This window comes from Amphibalanus amphitrite, unplaced genomic scaffold, assembly GCF_019059575.1.
Source record: "Amphibalanus amphitrite isolate SeventyFive unplaced genomic scaffold, NRLGWU_Aamphi_draft 000454F_arrow, whole genome shotgun sequence".
NCBI lineage: Eukaryota > Metazoa > Arthropoda > Thecostraca > Balanomorpha > Balanidae > Amphibalanus > Amphibalanus amphitrite.
This window is the reverse complement of record NW_024881948.1, coordinates 279,105-299,650: the sequence shown is the minus strand read 5'-3', so window position 1 is coordinate 299,650 and position 20,546 is coordinate 279,105. Positions and strand designations below refer to the sequence as shown.

At 51.6% G+C, this 20,546-nt stretch overlaps 1 protein-coding gene across 5 annotated transcripts in view; it reads left to right on the top strand.

The window, feature by feature from the left end:
- LOC122391787 (sodium channel protein para-like) overlaps positions 1-19,617 on the top strand; it is a 93,997-nt gene extending 74,380 nt beyond the window's left edge. For 3 of the 5 annotated variants that reach the window (XM_043386030.1, XM_043386032.1, XM_043386031.1), the window contains 6 exons: positions 5,643-5,765; positions 6,042-6,245; positions 7,442-7,579; positions 12,096-12,203; positions 17,885-18,155; positions 18,503-19,617. In XM_043386030.1, coding sequence (XP_043241965.1) covers positions 5,643-5,765; positions 6,042-6,245; positions 7,442-7,579; positions 12,096-12,203; positions 17,885-18,155; positions 18,503-19,551 — 1,893 coding nt within the window. In that variant the 3' untranslated portion in view covers positions 19,552-19,617. Of the gene's footprint in view, positions 1-5,642; positions 5,766-6,041; positions 6,246-7,441; positions 7,580-12,095; positions 12,204-12,435; positions 12,544-17,884; positions 18,156-18,502 lie in introns of all 5 variants that reach the window. The other 2 variants (XM_043386033.1, XM_043386029.1) reach the window with 1 other exon arrangement.
- The last annotated feature ends 929 nt before the right edge of the window (positions 19,618-20,546 follow it).

Here is a 20,546-nt window from a genome sequence, read left to right as displayed (position 1 = left end):
AGCCCTTCCCTAAAAACGCTCACATCATCCACTTCCCTCGTCTCTCTCTTTCTCTCTCTCTCTCTCTCTCTCTCTCTTTCTCTCTCTCTCTCTCTCTCTCTCTCCCTCTCTCTCTCTCTCTCTCTCACTCTCTCTCCATCTCTCTCTCCTTTATCCTTCGTCTTCCCTTTCAATTATGGCCGTGGAAGTTCCCTACATTGCGGGTGCTGTCAATTGTTTACATAATACGAGAGGAATCACGATGGTTAACGATCAGTACAACAGGTGCCCAGCGCGCCGAACTCGCAATAGCTTGTCGCCTGTGGCAGACAGAAACGGTCCCCGTGGCCCGAGCAGCCATTGTGCCGAGCAGACGCCCGCACCCCGATAATCCTCATTGTCCGCTCGGGTCGCGGCGGCGACAGGTCATTAGCGCATACCAGCCGGCCGGCGCCGGGTCAGGGCAGGCCGCCGTCTGGTCGGGAAGACCCCAAGAGGGGAACAGCGGACGGCCGTGCCGTATGGACGGCTAGTGCCTCCAGTCCAGTTAGCCCGCTGCCGAGCTCGCTGCCGAGCTGGCCGACCGAGTTGACGGGTGGTCCAGTGCGACGGTCACCCCTGAATGACGTCACTCTGGCCTGGGTGATGCGCGGCACTGGTCATCGCCAAATATGCTCTGCGCGCCACCCCGTGGCGTAATAGAGCATCACCCTTTCCTGGAGACGGTCCAGAGGGCCATCCTACACCGGCTGGCATGGCGTCCCGCGCCATTCTTAAGCAGAAGGCAGCCGCCCGACCCCAGTGGGCGGTCATTAAAAGGGGATTAACTGCCAGCGGGGAGCAGAGCCCGTCCCAGAGGGCGGCGGTGGTGCGTTATGGGCAGCTACTGGTTCTATCCCAGTAAAGGGCTGCAAAGCTCACTGCAGAACTGGCCGATCGCTGTCAAGGGCGTGACATCTGCCCTCAGGCAATGTGAAAGGAGATTTCGTCGTTCGGTGCCCTCCGGGGGCCATGCAGGCCGCTCCAATTGTGTATTTGACGGGTGCCATAGCACCGGCCCGCGTGTGCTCTCCCGGACCGCGCCCACTATTCAGGGTAACTGAGAAACACGCGGTGATCGTCCTCGTGACGTCATGGGCATAATGCCAGCAGTGCCCTCAGATGAGTGACGTCATAGGCCCGGAGCCCTCGGTACGTCGGGCTGGTCATGCCATTCATATACATTTACCTTGGAGAGTAGGAAAAGGACTCGTTCGGAACATTTGATGACGTCATCGGATCCACTCCTGCCTTGACCATCGATAAGTGACGTCATTGACACAGGACTCTTGACATGCCGGCGCAGAGTGCACCATTCGTACGCGCTCGCGTCTGAGGATAGTTAAAGTCTTATCCCGACCCTTTGATGACGTCATTGGGTACAGTTCGAAAACCCGGTTCAGCGTCCGATGTGCGTGCTAACATGGTCGCAATTAATGTTTTTTGGACAGGTTACTTTAGGATGGATTACGAGCCGAGTATGAGATGAGTGATACCGATTTGGCGTACAATGGTCGGCGCAAGTTTTAGGGGCTGCGAGGCTGTCTATGCATGTGACACCCCTGTGTGTGATAAGCTCACCGACACGGTTGTCTACACGTGCGGGTGATGGGAAACAGGGACGGGTTTGGGTTGCACGATTGAATATGCAATTATGATTGATCTGATGGTATTCGGGCCTAAGCTCATTTTAAAACGTGCAAGTAGGATTATTGGCTAAGGCATCAGTGGTAGGGGACGTTTAACGTTGGTGATTTAGAGTTGCTTAATTTTAGCGATTGGTTTGTTCCGGAATGATAGGTTAAAACGGCTGGGTTACAGAGGAATTACCGCTTTCTGAATAGGTTTGGTCAGAAAAGAATCTTGCGATGTGTGATCTGGTGACCTGGAAACTGATCTGATGCGGTAAATAAGTGGCAAGGGAAATAAGCATGTATGGAGGTCGGTTCGGGGAACGCCATGAGGGCGCGGGGAACGCCATGAGGGCGCGGGGAACGCCATGAGGGCGAGGGGGAACGCCATGAGGGCGCGGGGAACGCCATGAGGGCGCTGGGGACGCCATGAGGGCGCGGGGAACGCCATGAGGGCGCTGGGGACGCCATGAGGGCGCGGGGAACGCCATGAGGGCGCGGGGACGCCATGAGGGCGCGGGGAACGCCATGAGGGCGCGGGGAACGCCATGAGGGCGCGGGGACGCCATGAGGGCGCGGGGAACGCCATGAGGGCGCGGGGAACGCCATGAGGGCGCGGGGAACGCCATGAGGGCGCGGGAAACGCCATGAGGGCGCGGGGAACGCCATGAGGGCGCGGGGAACGCCATGAGGGCGCGGGGAACCGGCTTGAGTTCCGGGGCCGACCAGGTGACATTAAATACCACGCGTGCGGAGCACGTGAGTGCTGCCAACCGACACTGGCCATGTCGTTGACAGCCAAGTAGCCACCGGCGCGCATTAGTAATTTCAAGTAGGATCTTGTTCGACAATGTCATGGTTTTAAACTTAAACATTTAGTATGCTTACATTTAACGAGCTTCTGTACACCACTGGGGGAAGTTAGGAAAATAGGGAGGGATCAGACTGGAAATCTGACATTTTATCTGTATGCATGGGACGTGAATGAGCGCATGGGTGAAGGATGATCGTGTGGAGGCATGAATGCGTTATATCCAGTGGGAGTTATCCGCCTCCGTGCAGTTGCTGTGATGTCAAGTGTTTTCGGATATCACACCTTAAAAATATGTTTAATGGGGGCCCCGACCGGGTTGAGAGAGAGCCTCGGGCAGTCAACCTGAGTAAATTATCCTCTTTGAATGCCCATAACCCAATGACCCATCACCGTACAGTGTAGCAGCCTATGTGCCCCAGTGACTGACCAGCCTCGCAAATCTCAACAAATAAAATATCTTGCAGCCGAGCCCCGCTACAAGAAATTTGAAAAAAAAAACAAAAAAACAAACAGAGCTAGGAATATGCTCTGCGCGCCACCCCGTGGCGTAATAGAGCATCACCATTTCCTGGAGACGGTCCAGAGGGCCATCCTACACCGGCTGGCATGGCGTCCCGCGCCATTCTTGAGCAGAAGGCAGCCGCCCGACCCCAGTGGGCGGTCATTAAAGGGGATTAACTGCCAGCGGGGAGCAGAGCCCGTCCCAGAGGGCGGCGGTGGTGCGTTATGGGCAGCTACTGGTTCTATCCCAGTAAAGGGCTGCAAAGCTCACTGCAGAACTGGCCGATCGCTGTCAAGGGCGTGACATCTGCCCTCAGGCAATGTGAAAGGAGATTTCGTCGTTCGGTGCCCTCCGGGGGCCATGCAGGCCGCTCCAATTGTGTATTTGACGGGTGCCATAGCACCGGCCCGCGTGTGCTCTCCCGGACCGCGCCCACTATTCAGGGTAACTGAGAAACACGCGGTGATCGTCCTCGTGACGTCATGGGCATAATGCCAGCAGTGCCCTCAGATGAGTGACGTCATAGGCCCGGAGCCCTCGGTACGTCGGGCTGGTCATGCCATTCATATACATTTACCTTGGAGAGTAGGAAAAGGACTCGTTCGGAACATTTGATGACGTCATCGGATCCACTCCTGCCTTGACCATCGATAAGTGACGTCATTGACACAGGACTCTTGACATGCCGGCGCAGAGTGCACCATTCGTACGCGCTCGCGTCTGAGGATAGTTAAAGTCTTATCCCGACCCTTTGATGACGTCATTGGGTACAGTTCGAAAACCCGGTTCAGCGTCCGATGTGCGTGCTAACATGGTCGCAATTAATGTTTTTTGGACAGGTTACTTTAGGATGGATTACGAGCCGAGTATGAGATGAGTGATACCGATTTGGCGTACAATGGTCGGCGCAAGTTTTAGGGGCTGCGAGGCTGTCTATGCATGTGACACCCCTGTGTGTGATAAGCTCACCGACACGGTTGTCTACACGTGCGGGTGATGGGAAACAGGGACGGGTTTGGGTTGCACGATTGAATATGCAATTATGATTGATCTGATGGTATTCGGGCCTAAGCTCATTTTAAACGTGCAAGTAGGATTATTGGCTAAGGCATCAGTGGTAGGGGACGTTTAACGTTGGTGATTTAGAGTTGCTTAATTTTAGCGATTGGTTTGTTCCGGAATGATAGGTTAAAACGGCTGGGTTACAGAGGAATTACCGCTTTCTGAATAGGTTTGGTCAGAAAAGAATCTTGCGATGTGTGATCTGGTGACCTGGAAACTGATCTGATGCGGTAAATAAGTGGCAAGGGAAATAAGCATGTATGGAGGTCGGTTCGGGGAACGCCATGAGGGCGCGGGGAACACCATGAGGGCGCAGGGAACGCCATGAGGGCGCGGGGAACGCCATGAGGGCGCGGGGAACGCCATGAGGGCGCGGGGACGCCATGAGGGCGCGGGGAACGCCATGAGGGCGCTGGGGACGCCATGAGGGCGCGGGGACCGCCATGAGGGCGCTGGGGACGCCATGAGGGCGCGGGGAACGCCATGAGGGCGCGGGGACGCCATGAGGGCGCGGGGAACGCCATGAGGGCGCGGGGAACGCCATGAGGGCGCGGGGACGCCATGAGGGCGCGGGGAACGCCATGAGGGCGCGGGGAACGCCATGAGGGCGCGGGAAACGCCATGAGGGCGCGGGGAACGCCATGAGGGCGCGGGGAACGCCATGAGGGCGCGGGGAACCGGCTTGAGTTCCGGGGCCGACCAGGTGACATTAAATACCACGCGTGCGGAGCACGTGAGTGCTGCCAACCGACACTGGCCATGTCGTTGACAGCCAAGTAGCCACCGGCGCGCATTAGTAATTTCAAGTAGGATCTTGTTCGACAATGTCATGGTTTTAAACTTAAACATTTAGTATGCTTACATTTAACGAGCTTCTGTACACCACTGGGGGAAGTTAGGAAAATAGGGAGGGATCAGACTGGAAATCTGACATTTTATCTGTATGCATGGGACGTGAATGAGCGCATGGGTGAAGGATGATCGTGTGGAGGCATGAATGTGTTATATCCAGTGGGAGTTATCCGCCTCCGTGCAGTTGCTGTGATGTCAAGTGTTTTCGGATATCACACCTTAAAAATATGTTTAATGGGGGCCCCGACCGGGTTGAGAGAGAGCCTCGGGCAGTCAACCTGAGTAAATTATCCTCTTTGAATGCCCATAACCCAATGACCCATCACCGTACAGTGTAGCAGCCTATGTGCCCCAGTGACTGACCAGCCTCGCAAATCATCAAAACAAATAAAATATCTTGCAGCCGAGCCCCGCTACATAGGTCATGTATAAAAGGTCATGATCACTCATGTCATGAGCGGTACCGAAAGTGGGTCTGACTGTATCTGCCGCCACGCAGAGATCATTGTGGTTGACGAGGAAAGGTTTGTGTTTTATCACCGATGTCCCCAAGTAAATCGCTTTGCTTGGCTCAAACAACGCGTTGTCGTGAAAGACGAGAGTTGAAGAAAGCTGTCGATGACGATAAACTGTGGTGAGCATTAACCTACCTGCTCCACTCCGCGGTGACCATGCCTGCACTGTTCTTTAAGTCTGACTGTCCTACTGCTGCTGCGGCTACTGACCCGTACCGACTGCGGCGTGTGTTCTACTTCTTACACAGGTGGTGGTAAACGCGCTCATCCAGGCGATACCCAGCATCTTCAACGTGCTGCTGGTGTGTCTCATCTTCTGGCTCATCTTCGCCATCATGGGCGTGCAGCTGTTCAGCGGCCGCTACTTCGAGGTGAGACAGTCGCGATCGGGAGTCACCCAACTGTTGATTGAGCTCTGATGTCATCGGCACGTGGACTCTTGATGACGTAACCAGGCAGCCACTAAGCACGCTCATTTGTGGGGCATTGGAATCGCTGCATTGGTAATGTCTGAAACTTTGTGTGTGACATCAAGGAGGATACCTGACCCAATGACAGTCATCTGGCCCTCTGATGCAAAGAGAGGTATGTGAATGTGACGCTTGACAGTATCACTATCGTCACTCCTCCCTATTCTCCGGCTCCAGTGTCAGGATGACGAGGGTAACCGCTACCCGATCGAGATCGTCAACAACGAGACTGACTGCGACAACAGCAAGTACCCGGACCGGCACTGGGTTAACTCCGAGATGAACTTTGACCACGTCGGCTACGCCTACCTGTCACTCTTTCAAGTGGCCACCTTCAAGGGCTGGATACAGATTATGTCGGACGCTACTGACGCCCGCGCGGTGGGTGAACGGGGCACCGGCGGTGGGGGGAGGCTGCCCGGTGGGGGACCGGGGGTTGGAGGCTGCCACCCTGCTCCCCATTTCAACCGCGTGGCCTTCAATAATTTGGCAGCCCAAAGTGATGTCAGGCTGGCTGTATTTTGTGCTATACCTATTTTAGCCATGCTGTCGTTAAACATTTTGATTAGCGAAGCTGTTTTAGCGAGCTTTATCCATAGTACTATAGCTCGTTTCGCGAATAACTCGCGTAAAAAGCGGCCGATCGCGACGAAACTTTCAGTACCCTCACATTGATCAATTTTACACCTACCCTGAAAATTTCATGACCCTGACCCAAATGACCTTTGACCTGTGACCTCTTTTCCGAGACCATGTTTGGCCGGAATCGCGATTCTGCGTATGTCGGCTCGCATTAACCGCGCGTTTGCAAGCTTTTCGTGGTTTCAAACGTTCAAACATGTGATTTGATGTTGCTTCCATGCATTAGGGTGGGTGTCAAGGTCACCTGAAGGTCAGGTCAGGTCATTGACCTTTGGTGACCTCGGGTGACCTCGGTTCACTTTTTCGAGCTGTACATGTTTCTAGGCTAGTTTTTGGAGCTGAATTCGAATTTAGCAACCATTTGAACATTTACGAAGTAGTTTTGGTGCCTTCGTAACATGTTACGAAGCTGTCAGAGGCGGTTGACACGTACTACGAATACCCGTCACGACGCCTACTGGTTGACCTGACCTGACCTGACCCGATCTGGTCTAAATGCTTAAAGACATCATCTGTGATCACAACTAACACGATATTCGTGATCAGCACCCCGAAAAACCCCTTAGCAGCCACACTTTACGACTTTCTATCAGGTCCCGATTTTCCCGACTTTGGGTCATTGACCTGACCTGGAAGGTCAACCAATGACCTAGGACCTTAAAATTGGGCATCATCGGCTTCCTCTCGTCACGGGCAACACGCTCGTTTTTTTCCGCGAAGCTCTAGCTCGATCAGGGGCCAAACGGCAAGGGGGGGGGTCCAACCGACCCCCCCCCCCTACACATTAGAAGCTGGCAAACGCCGCACACATGCGAGGGTTAAGTTTGACCCTCACTGTAAATGTCTCTTTCAGAAACGTCTCTTATACATTTATCAAAAAGCGTTGAAATGTCCACTTTGCGCGTTTCTACGTGGATTGTATGATGTGTTTACAGCAACACGAGCAGCCGACCTACGAGAACAACGTGTACATGTACATCTACTTCGTCTTTTTCATCATCTTCGGAGCCTTCTTCACTCTCAATCTGTTCATCGGTGTCATCATTGACAACTTCAACGAGCAAAAGAAAAAGATAAGTATCAACTCCGTGTTGGAATGTAGTGTAATTGAGCATTATGAGAGAAGTCTCAACTTAAGCGTTTAAAATCTAATAAATATAATCTTCACATTCGATGCATTCATGACGATTGTACTGCACTCATAATACAGCAGGGATGTGGTACAAGAGCTGTCCTTTTAGAAGTTCCCAGTTCAGTGTGAAATTCGTGTCGTTTTGTGGCTACAGTACCGTGCTATCTATGGGGAGCTGGCGAATGTCGAGTCTCGTGATCACCCACGCCACCATAGACTGTCTCTGCCGTTGAGTGTGTGTGTGTGGCTGCCGAGCTGTGCGGGCCCGGCAGCTCAGCACGCGCTGCGCCGGCGACGGTGCGTGTGCTCGCAATAGCCGCACTCGCCGTCCCGCGCCGCCGGGCCGGCCGGCCGGCCGGTCCCCGTGACCGGCCGGGCCCGTACGGGGTGCAGACGGACCGCACTGGCGGCGCTAGATGTCATGTCCCACTGCCTGTATGTGTAGACGTCACCTGCGCTGTCAGGAGCACATCGTCCTGCCCCGCCGTCCCCTCCCCGGACCCGCGGACCCAGACCAGTCTGACGGACTATGGTGCTCGGTCTGTCCCGCGGACTGGGCCATACACTGAACGGAAGTTCGCTCCAGTCCTGATCCTGCCCCCGCTATTTGATCATAAAAGGTGCTTATAAAGACAGGATTTGTCAGCGCTCAGGCGCAAACGAGCAATAGTTTCGCTTTAATGTTATCTCTTACCAATGGCTGTCCAACAAAGCAGCGATTTATGCTCTTCCTCCCAGTCCCCCTCCAGCCTATATGAGCATGTTGATAGCATTCCTTACAAGTGAAAGACCAAGTATATGCCGTAGACCACTACATAAATATGCAGTAGTCTGTGATTAAACAAAATACTATAAGCATTTTGTGTTACGTTAGTTTTCTTTCCAGTGTATCATAAAAAGTGTTGGTTGAAAATATTAATGTGATAGCGTCTTTCAACCTAATTATTGTGTTATGGCTATTTTTAACGGTTACCTTTCCCCCGTACGGCAAGGATATTGATGAATATCGAGAATGAGTATACACACAAAATATTTGTCATGAATTTCTCAGCATGCCTTTTTTCCTCTTACTCTTAGTGTAGCATGTTGCTGACACGTGACTACTTTTTGTCATGGTCAGGAAATATGAGCTAAAGAAGAAAATTAGCAAATGTTGACAAATGACCAATGACTTGAGTACTCCCTACGTTCAAGACGACGATAGCTTTCGACCGCTGCTGGAGCAGAACAGACCACGTTTTGGGCGGAAACGCAAATGACGCGATTGCAGCGTTTGTGACATTTTTCACCCATTCATTAGGATCATTTCTATTTTAATTTTACTGATTGTGAGACGAGTTTATAGACCAGACGTTAAACGTACCGGTGGGTCCCGGTGCTTATTCGCCTCCCGACAGCTTCCTTTTTGTTATGGACGTTTGTGACCTTCTTTATTTGACAGATGACTGCTGTACTTAACCCGCGCCCTGCTGGGGGGGGGTGTTTGAACACCCCCCCCTGTGGTTTTTCGCAAATATCTCAAAAACGGCGGCGCGGAGCGCCGCCGTTTTTGGTACACCTTATCATACATCAATTCTACACATGTTGTGAAAATTTCAGACCAAGGTCATTCAAGGTCAGGTCACCAGGTCACTCGAAGTGACCTCACCTCATAAAAAGTTTCAATGTCTGCCATAGCTACACCGAGTGACCGATCGCTTTGAAACTTTCAGCGATTGCTAAGAGCATTAGCATGTACAAAATGTATATCTCAGAATTTTGATATCGATGACCTAAGGTCAGGTCAATTTTGCGACCTCACCATTATAAGTCAATGGGAGAAAATTGAAATGCGCCTGTTTTGGACGAAAGACATTATAAACACTCCCAAACACTGAATTACAAGTGGTTTAGACACACTGAACATGAAAATGGTGTCTGTGACCCCTTTTTATGCCCTGAGGTCATCTTAGGTCACGAATGGTATCTAACAGTTTTTCGCAAATAACTTTTGATAGAGGCATGCTAGAGCGATGAAAACGCCTTAGATGTGTTCAGCTCGACGATACGGATCGACTGATATGCAACATGACCCTTTCCGGTCAGGTCATGACCTTGACCTGAGGTCAAATTTTCAAGTTGACCTTTCAAGGTCAAATTATAGTTCGTTCGATGCGTCTTGACGAGAGGAACACGATGCCGGTAAAAGTAAGCTCGTACAATGCTTGGGTCAAAAGTTATTGCAGAAAAACTGTTTCCGAAAAAATCGGCTATTTTTGCAGTTTTTGCCCCCTGCAGGCAAAACCGTTGACGTTAGGTCAAATCTGAGAGAATTACTCAGAAAGGGCGTTAATAGGGCTATCGAATGCGCTTTTCCGCGGCGCTGTAGCTCTATTGGTTCCCGAGTTATGCGTTGGCTTCTTGGAAATTTTCGACATTCGACCTGGAAATCGGCGAAAATTTGCCTTCAATGACCTCTGGTGACCTGACCTTTGACCTGACCAAAAAATTGACCGAAGTGATTTCCTCATTATTTTTGACGCTCTTTCGAACGCCGCCTTCCGCGTATCGCTACGTGGCCCAGGAGCCGAGTTAGAAGGGGGGGTGTTCAAACACCCCCCCCCCCAGCAGGGCGTGGAAATCCAGGACCCCCAGCCGGGCGCGGGTTAAGCCGCAAACATGCTGGAAGGCTCGAGTCTGAGCTGTGCCATCATTCCCACACCTCACCTTTTTTTGCGGTGCGCACCTTCCCGGAAAATCGGCGGCCAGATGTTCATTCCAGTTCAGTCCCCCAAATGACTATTTCTGTGAGTGGTGTCTAAAAATAAAAAAAAACTGTTTTTGTTTGATGCTTTTTACTGGCCAGTGGCCAGTATACCTACATACATGTTTACGACATATGCTTAGTTTTACGATGTGAACCGTCTGTCTCACTTTTGTTTCCCTTTGAAAAGCATATTTCTACTTTATTTTTCACATCATTTTTAGCGGAGCTTATATAAAACTACAAAATAAGCAAACCAGCCTACATATTTGTAGTGACTACCACACTTTCATTTTAAGACATAAAAGAAAATAAGCAGCCACTGTTAAAATCCCGGATAAGTTCTAACTTGGCATTTGATGACAAACCACTTATGAACCTCAATAGGAACAGGGAAATTACGTAAGTGGTTAAGCGTTCTGAGGAAAATCATCATGAGAAGTATGCGCATCCGGCTGACCTTATCCTCACTTCTGTATGGAAATATGAAATTGCAAAAATAAATTACTGTATTGAAAATCGAGATATTTCGAGCACAGCTCTTCATCGGTCGATTGTCAACACAATCGACCGATGAAGAGCTGTGCTCGAAATATCTCGATTTTCAATACAGTAATTTATTTTTGCAATTTCATATTTCCATACAGAAGTGAGGATAAGGTCAGCCGGATGCGCATACTTCTCAGGGAAATTACGGACAAGGTACCACCGTTACGTCTCCGCGGCTGTTACAGAGCTGACGGGTTTCGGTCCGGTGGGCGCTATGTCCGCTGAGGTTCACCCGCCCCTGCGTATCGGTCCCGCCCCGTCAGCCCCTCTCATCTCAAACGGCACTCTGTGGCATGCTGGTAGTGGTGCTATTGTTTCGGGCACGCGGGGCTCGGTATCACTGCGCGCGTCGCGCCGCACCTGACGGACTGCCGTGTGTTCTGTTGGCGTGCGCGTGTTTTCACAGTCACACCAGTACTCTTGCACCTCCGCCGTCAACAGTGTCATCCCCGTCCCTCACTACCGGTAGTTCTCCCCTCACCATCAGTCACGGTCGACCATTCCGTCCTTCCGTCTGTCTTAGGCCAGATCAGATCCCTGTCATCCGTCCCAGTCTACTGCAATTTTCGTTCAGCTGTCACTTGGTCCTTTCTCCCGGTTTGCTTGAAGGAAATCCAGGTGGCCTGAATGCCTCAATCCTATAAAAACATACATTTTCGCACCCCTGTGATTGCTCTCCAAACATGGTAAGCCGTAAGGTGTATTAAATTCCCGCATACCTCGTAACAGTCCTCGTAAATACGTACCTTCATAAAAGTCCGCTCAGCTTCATCATCGACCCGTTTTCAGTCGTTCCTTTAAGCGATCCTGGACAAGCGGCCCCCGATGTCATGACCAGTTCCTGACGCCGAATCCCCTCGAGCATGGTGAGCATGAGTTCCGATTTTCGTGTTCGGATCACCTTACGATCCAGTTGGAGGCAGCTAGTTTCCGATCCGATCGCAGTTAGATGGCGTCCATGGTTGTCGCCTTTCGGAAGTGTCATGCTCACCACGGGCTTATACGATTAACATTTGGCGCATGCTTTTTGTGCGTAGTAGCCTCAACTCATCAGTGTTCCTAGCTAGAGTATCACACTCGCTCGGTTATCATTTTGATCACAGCCATTTGTTCGTGCATGCCTACGTGATGGGTGGAAATGATAACCTGTTTTCTTGTTATTCACGCAGGAGGTTCTCTAGAAATGTTTATGACTGAAGACCAAAAGAAATACTACAATGCGATGAAAAAGATGGGCAGTAAGAAGCCTTTAAAGGCCATTCCGAAGCCTCAGGTAGAGTAGCGTGAGCCGAGCAATTGCTCTGCTGGCTATCAGTGCTGCTAGGGCGAGGCGGGGCCGGCGCGGCGGCGGCGCCGGCGACCTCAGCCGCCGCTCCGCCGTCGCCGCCGGCCGCGCCTCCCCTCAGCCGGGTGTGTGTATGTCTGTGTGTGTGTGTGTGTGTCTGTGAGGTCGTCTGTCGGTGTCTGTGTCGCCCGCCAGTGTACAGGAACTATATGCTGTTCACGCAGGCGGCTCCCTTGATATGTTCATGACGGAGGACCAAAAGAAATACTATAGCGCCATGAAGAAAATGGGCTCAAAGAAACCGTTGAAAGCGATCCCGCGTCCGAAGGTAACCGCGGAGGCAGCGACTGGCACATTACATACTTCTGCATCGTGAAAGTCGCCGCCCCTGCTAGGCACCAGCGTTATTTGATGGGCTGGCCGCGGCACTGGCTCTGCCGTCTCCTCTCTCTCTCTCTCTCTCTCTCTCTCTCTCTCTCTCTCTCTCTCTCTCTCTCTCTCTCTCTCTCTCTCTCTCTCTCTCTCTTCTCTCTCACTCTCTCTCTTTCTCTCTCTCTCTCTACAGCGCTCTCCCCTCTCTCTCTCTCTCTCTCTCTCTCTCTCTCCTTTTTCTCTCTCAATCTGTCTCTCGTTTCCGCTCTCTTCCTCTCTCTCTCTCTCTCTCTCTCTTTCTCTCTCTCTCTCTTTCTCTCTCTCTTTCTCTCTCTCTCTCTCTCTCTCTCTCTCTCTCTCTCTCTCTCTCTCTCTCTCTCTCTCTCTCTCTCTTTCTGTCTTCCTTTTTGTATATATCTATCTATTCCTCTTGATTCTTCTTTTTCCCTTTTCATCACTCCTTCCCATTTCTCCCTTTGTAGTTTTTATCGTTTCCTGGTACTATCGCTTCATCGTTCTTGCATCTTTTACCTTACACTTTTGCATATAGAAATCCTTTCGCTGTCTTTTGTCTCACATTCTTGTCTTTTTTCTTGCTCACTTTTTATAAATTGTTGTTCATTCTTCGAAAAAATTGTAATGTAAATGTCACTGGGTAACAGGGAACTCATTTTCCCGCTCTATATTCTTTCATTTCATTTCGTTTCCCCCAGCGGAACATCTAACCACCAAAGTGAAGATCTGCACCGCTATAGAGCTGGTGAAACGCACGGTATCGAGGCAGGCGCATTCAGTTCCCCTATTTATAACTCCTGTGCTAGTCTGACATCATCCATCCTGGCACCCCTCGGTTCAAACGGCTACATGTCGTCAGCACTGGCATCCTTTCTATACTGGTCCCATCTGACCCTGAGCATTGTCATGTCCCACCTAATTGACTTTTCCTTTTATCCAGCCCACATCCTTTCCGCATCGATGATCGCCCAGCTCTCCTCGTGTGCCCGTCCTTGTTACCTACCTACATTTATTATTACTTATACTCCATACATCGGTCCTCATTTGTCCTAGTCACTCACGAGCGCCCTTTCCGCTCTGGGTATTGTAACCAACCGTCTACCTGCCTTCCTCTACCCTCCCTGTCCCAGCGTCTCCCATCACTGGACCCCATCCTCGATCATCGCCCTGCCCCCCCCCCCATCCTGTCCTGTCCTGTCCCGCAGTGCCGGGCCGGCCGCGCCTCTGTCTCGACTCTCTCAGTTCTCGGTACTCGTATTTAGGTGTGTGTCGGTAGTATCAGAGCGCTCGGACTCTGGTCGGCGCGGCCCTCGCTGCGGCCCCAGGCCACCGATCCACTGCATGGTAGCTGTGTTCGCTAGTTTGGCATCATTTCGGCGGCTGGCCGCCCTCCTCAGCCGGCGTCGGGAGCGGGCGTGCCGCTTTGGCGCCGCCCCGCTGACCCGTGGAGACGTCGGCCAGTCCTCTCAGACGACAGGGGCTCTCACACCGCACACGGAGGGACGGGCAGGCAGGCGCGGATCCCGGGGAAGTGAAAGGGAGCATATGGTTCTGGGTAATTATTATGTTATCCCTCGAGTGAGAAACTGTCAGTCCCCTGCCCCTAAAAGGAGTAAGTCAGATGTTTTCTTTTTAAAGAAAGGTATTGTTGCTCTTCTGATGTATGCGTGAATAAATGAACATTAGGGATAATGAGCCTATACCTGACAGCTAATTCCCCTGAAGTTAATGAATTATTGCTGGCGGGCTCATAGAGAACCGTTTATCCCATCAAAATTCCTCGGCAATAGGTATCGATATATGTATGCTGAGGTTTGGAAATTAATTTCGAATTAGGGAAATCGCAAAAACTTCGTGGGCTCAAAGACGTTAATGCTGGAGTTAATTGGCAGTACTTAATTGATAATTGAAAGACTAATCTCGGAATCCACGCATGTACTACGTCTTACGAGTCATATTCAGTGATAAAATTTATGTTAGTAACGAGCCTTACCAGGTCATCATGGAACGCCGCCCAAGAAGGTGATATGAAGCAACTACCAATGCATTACGCAAAATATGATGTTTTTCATTTTGGTCTGACAAGTATTTGGTGAAGAGGAATATTACATAATAAACCTAAGCTCACATCTAACAACGAATCCCTAAATAACATATTTTTCCAACCGTTATCAGCTGCTCCCTCATGGCGCTATGCATATGCCGCCCAGAGTGTGGTGCCAGAAAACAAAAGGTGTCCCGTATTTTATTGCGGTCAGTGCTCGGGCGGTAGTGCTAAGCCAAACCGGACTGCAATGTCTTCAATCGGGAGGTACCGTGGGAAGAGTGTGTGGGGGGGGGGGGGCTTATCTGATTCCCTTCGTTGAAGGCCTGCTCGATTTTTATGTACACGTAGTTCCAGTGTTTTGGACCCTTTACACCGTATACTTACACTATTCTCCAGTACGCTAATGTTTGCGAAGATCCTGATCAACGAATATCATTTGACGAGGGCTGACATTCAGCCTTATAAGAGTACCGTAACTTTGGTGGCCATTCTGTCACTTTGCCGGGCCGGCCGTGGCTCATTCGTTGATCGGATCGCGCACCCTACCCTGTAGTCACTCGGTTTACATTTGTCTCGGAGAGAGTAGCAGTGCATGCCAGCTGTTCATCGGTCACCCTCCCGCAGTCGGTATCTGTAGAGTCCAGGGTGTTCGGTCACGGTGTCTCCCCCTGTATGAGTGTGTGCGCGCCTCGCGTGTCGGGTCATCATGGTAGTCAACCAACCCATGTGTATAAAAGTTGCGTTTTTGAAATAATGTGACTTATGTGAGCTTACCCACCATCCGCTCATGTTGACAACCATGGTGACCTTTATTTGTCATGTTTGGTAAAATTATTGCCGTCTATGTGTAATCATTATGCATTAAAGACAAAGATTGCTTTTGCAAATTCATTGGTTCTTTTCCATAATGGTAAAGATAAAATAAACCATTGAATAGAGCATAACGATTGTTGCGCTAGGTTCGTAAAATATACGATTGGGCATAAATTGATTATTAATTGTCTAGTAAGTGTATATGTCGATGAGTCGCTGGCCTACAACTTGAAACACACATGAACGCATCGCGATTCGTGACCTAACTACATAGCCACAGATCACACACACAGACCTATTTTGGCATAACCCGTGACATGCTGATGGAAAGGTTGATAAATCCATACGCTCAACTCTTTTTTGCTTTTTCTACAAAATCGGTAGCGCTGTTTTCTAATTTTTTATCCCAACACTAGCCTTACACAAACGACAGTGATGTATAAAACTGCACATTGATTCGTTGGTACAGTCGTGTACAGGTTGATGGTCCCCTACTCTTTATCCACCGGGTTCCTATGGCTCAGCATTGGCAGCAGCCGCCTGGTACCGGTAGGCTGTGCCGCATGACCGGAGAGTGAAGCGGCACAGTCTACCCACGCCGTTTGACATCGGCTCGGGTCGCCGGGTGGAGCGCTTTGTAGACCAGCTGTCACATCAGACCAGCGCGGGGGGAGGGGCTCGTCTCGGTGGTTGGCGTGGGCTGGGGAGTGGTGTGGGGCGTGTTGGTGGACCATGGGGGCTGGACGGGTTGTGTGGTCACTTGCTGTATTGCACATTTTGCGTCGCTTAACAATTGCATTCCTGTTTTTGCTAAGCACAATGCACTGAAGACCCAGCGAATATAATTTACTTGTGCATTGTGCAAAACGTGATTTGGCACGGTATCGAGGCAACCATAGGTCTTGTGCCACATATATGCATGATATTTAGGCAATACGCTTATGAAAATGCTAGATTAATCGGATTGATCCTGGATGTCAATTCGTATGCTAAATATTGACATGTAATAAATGAACGAATGAATGAATCAATCAATCAATCGACAATCGACATGTAAATATAAAACCGTATAAATGGCTCGCAACCAATAAAATCAAACCAGATCCTAACTCAGAAAAGTAGCCGGAGCCCCGATGAGGCTCGAACCGGGACCCCACGTTGGAAGTTTGCCAATGATCCATCAGCATTCCACCAAGCTAGAGCGACCGGCACCCGAAACCACAAAAACATTCATTGACTTTGCTGCCGACCTCCCGGCCCCGCCGCCCGCCCGGCCAGACTTTGCCCCGGCCATGGCCATTATCCGGTGTAGCTCAGCGTAGGAGTGCTAGCCGGTAGTGAGAACTGACCGGTAGTGAGAGGCCCGGTTCGAGACGCGTCGCGTGCTGGATGTTTATTTCTGTGTCCGAGGCTATGCGATTAGTCCACTTTTCAGAAAGATTATTTGGTGACAGGTCTGTTTTCTTTCTTTGCTGCAATTCATGAGGAGACCATATGGACCCTTACCTGTCCTTCCGCACCCCACTTGGGAGATGGGTGTTTGAACCCCCCTGGGTTTTGTGAATATCTCTAAAGCGAATTTTTGGAGGGTGGATTACGATCGGTTCTATGCGACAAGTGACCACACACACCCAGCCCCAGGTCCGCTCACTCCCTCCCACATCACCCCCGCCCCACACCACACTCCAGCCCGCCTCATCCACCGAGCCGAGCTGAATAGACAGGCCTGACCTTTACCCCCCCCCCCTCCCCCAGCCGGTGTAACGCAGCGTCCGGTCAAATCGCTCTACCAGGCGACCCGAGCCGGTGTCAAACAGTGTGGGTAGGCTGTGCCGCTTCACTCTCGGGTCATGCGGCACAGCCTACCGGTACCAGGCGGCTGCTGCCAATGCTGAGCCATAGGAACCCGGTGGATAAAGAGTAGGGGACCATCAACCTGTACACGACTGTACCAATATTGTGCTCATACTATAAAATAAATATCATGTTAAGTCAAACGCTTAAAAGTACAAAACATGTATGCCTTACAATATGTACTAGTAACTTCCATAGTCAGCAAAATTGTTTTACCTTCTCAAACTAGCAAATCGGCCTTTGTTTCCCTCACTTTATATCCCTCTCTTCCCCAGCAAGTGACAGATGTTGAAATACCCTAGCACCTTGAGGGGTAAAACATACCCACTCTTGGAACTTGATTATGTTTTCATTTTGATTACCATATGAAAACACTAAATAACACAGCACAAAAGTTTCACCCCACAATTCACAACCACCCTCACAATCACCATCACGCGCCACCTGAACACTACAACGGATACATCACACGGTGCTCCCCACCTCCCGACCCGACCCGCCCGCTGTCCGCTGCTGCCCACGCCTTGTGTCTGCCGGCACACCGCTGATCTGCGCCGACCGTTTTCAGTTCAAGCCGCAGGCCATACTCTACGACATCTGCTCCAACCGCAAGTTCGACATGGCCATCATGGGCTTCATCGGGCTGAACATGGCCACCATGATGCTGGACGAGTACAACATGTCGCCGCAGCGGGAGCTCATCCTGGACTACGTCAACCAGGTCTTCATCGTCATCTTTACGGCCGAGTGTGTGGTCAAGGTGCTTGCCTTCCGCTGGCACTACTTCAAGGAGCCGTGGAACCTGTTCGACTTCATCGTCGTCACACTCTCCATCTTAGGTGAGTCGTAGGTAGTCGTAACTACGCTCTCTCCATCCTAGGCGGCGTGTTGGAGGTGCGGTCAGGTGACTTCCAGCAATCCGTACACAGCTAGACGTTTCATGAAGCAAACTTCAATATATTCTCTACATGAAACACCCCATTAGCGTAAATAAAGGATACAGTGCTTGTTTATTGATCATTTTATGCCTATAACGTTTCCTTATAGCGTTTAATTCCATTGATTGCTTGGCTGTAACGCGTTTCCTGAACAAAGCCCATTGACGATGCATCGAAATCACGGCTAAAGATGAGACTAATATAAACGTATCGCAGTCCTTTGGTAACTGTTTACTCCTTCTTTGCAGGTATCGTCTTGAAGGACATTTTCACAAAGCTGTTCAACGTGTCGCCGACACTGCTTCGAGTGGTGAGGGTGGCCAAAGTGACGCGAGTGCTCCGACTGATTAAGAGCGCCAAGGGTATCCGGACTCTGCTGTTCGCCTTCGCCATGTCGGCGCCAGCGCTGTTCAACATCATCCTGCTCCTCTTCTTGGTAATATTCATCTTCGCCATCTTTGGCATGAGTTTCTTCATGAACGTCAAAGTGCCGATGGGCGGCCTGGACGACACGTTCAACTTCCAGACGTTCGCCAAGTCGTTCATCCTCCTGTTCCAAATGATGACGTCCGCCGGCTGGGCAGAGGTGCTCAGCGGCATCATCAACGTCAAAGACTGCCAGGAGCCGGACGTGGACACGGGCAACCCGGGCGACTGCGGCAGCCCCACAATAGGCATCGCCTACCTGCTCGCGTATCTCGTCATCTCTTTCCTCATCGTGATCAACATGTACATTGCTGTGATCCTCGAGAACTACTCGCAGGCCAGCGAGGACGTGCAGGAGGGCCTCACCGGCGACGACTACGACATGTACTACGAGATCTGGCAGCGGTTCGACCCCAAGGGCACCCAGTACATCGCCTACAACCAGCTCTCTGACTTCCTGGACGCCCTGGAGCAGCCGCTGCAGATCCACAAGCCCAACAAGTACAAAATCATCACGATGGACATTCCGATCTGTCAGGGTGACAAGGTGTACTGTGTCGACATCCTGGACGCGCTCACCAAGGACTTTTTCGCTCGCAAGGGCAACCCTGTGACAGAGACTGCCGAGCTGGGTGAGGTGACCGCTCAGACCGACCGGCCCGGCTACAAGCCCATCTCGTCCACGCTGTGGCGCAAGCGGGAGGAGTTTTGCGCCTCGCTGATCCAGAAGGCCTGGCGGAAGCACCGCGGCCGTGCCGAGCCGTCCCAGCACCAGCAGACGGCCGTGCTGGTGGACGTGTCCAAGAACGGCCACAAAGTGGTGTTGCACTCGCGGTCGCCCAGCGTGACGTCACGCTCGACGGACGTGTGACGCAGCTCGCCCGGGCGCGCCGCACCGCAGCACAGCCGCTTCACGTAGCAGCGGGCACCCGACATATAAAATGTATAATGCCGTATTTTTATATTGATTCAGCGATTGCTGTCAGGCTTTCGCCGCGCGCATATACGCGAGTATTTATAGAGGCTCAAGCTTATGGTTGTTGGGAAAAGGTGATTGGTTGTTTGGTTCGTTTCCGTGCGTTCGTGCCGCTCCCCTGCCGGCGGCGCCGGCTGGCCATGCGGCTCGTGCTCGCGCGCCACACGTCTCGTTTCTACTCTCACCTTCATGCCTTGAGGGTGCGGCTCGGCCTTCCCCCTGGCGGCGGGCTGGGCGGCCACAGTCCTTCCCCGACGGGCGCCCAGCCCGCCGCCAGCGCCGCGCCGGCCTACCAGTATTAGGGCGGCTGGCCGCCGGCGCGCTCTGCTTGGCTCGCCGCAGCGCCGCCTAGTTACGTAAGTCGGCGGAAAACGATTTGCTCTGAGCCGGTGTGCGATACTGAGCTCTCTCTATCACTATCGCCCTTTCTATCTCGTTCTATCTCTTCTGTCTCAGCCTCTTCGTCTGTCTGTCCCGCCGCCTCACTCAGTCCACCGGACACCCGTCCCACTAGTGTGCACACTCTCACTTATATTAATGTGCACTATGCAATAACGACACTGAGGGTGGGCATCGCACACCACCATACGCACATCTACACCGACGCATACACATTAACATCAAATACTGGCAGGAATACTCGTACAACCACGATCACAGATACACTAACAACCAAGAGAGCTCACACAAACAGACTTGCAACATTGCGCCAACACACATACATTACATACACGCGCACACCAAACACGCAGCCGCGCGCACGTGCCAGCACTCTTGTGAGGGCGGCAGGGATAGCTGTTCACCTGTTGCCTCGTGCCACGGTTGCACGTGGCACGTGCCCGTGCATCACACGTCCGAGCAGGGTGTGCACTGTGCGTCTGGTGTGTGTG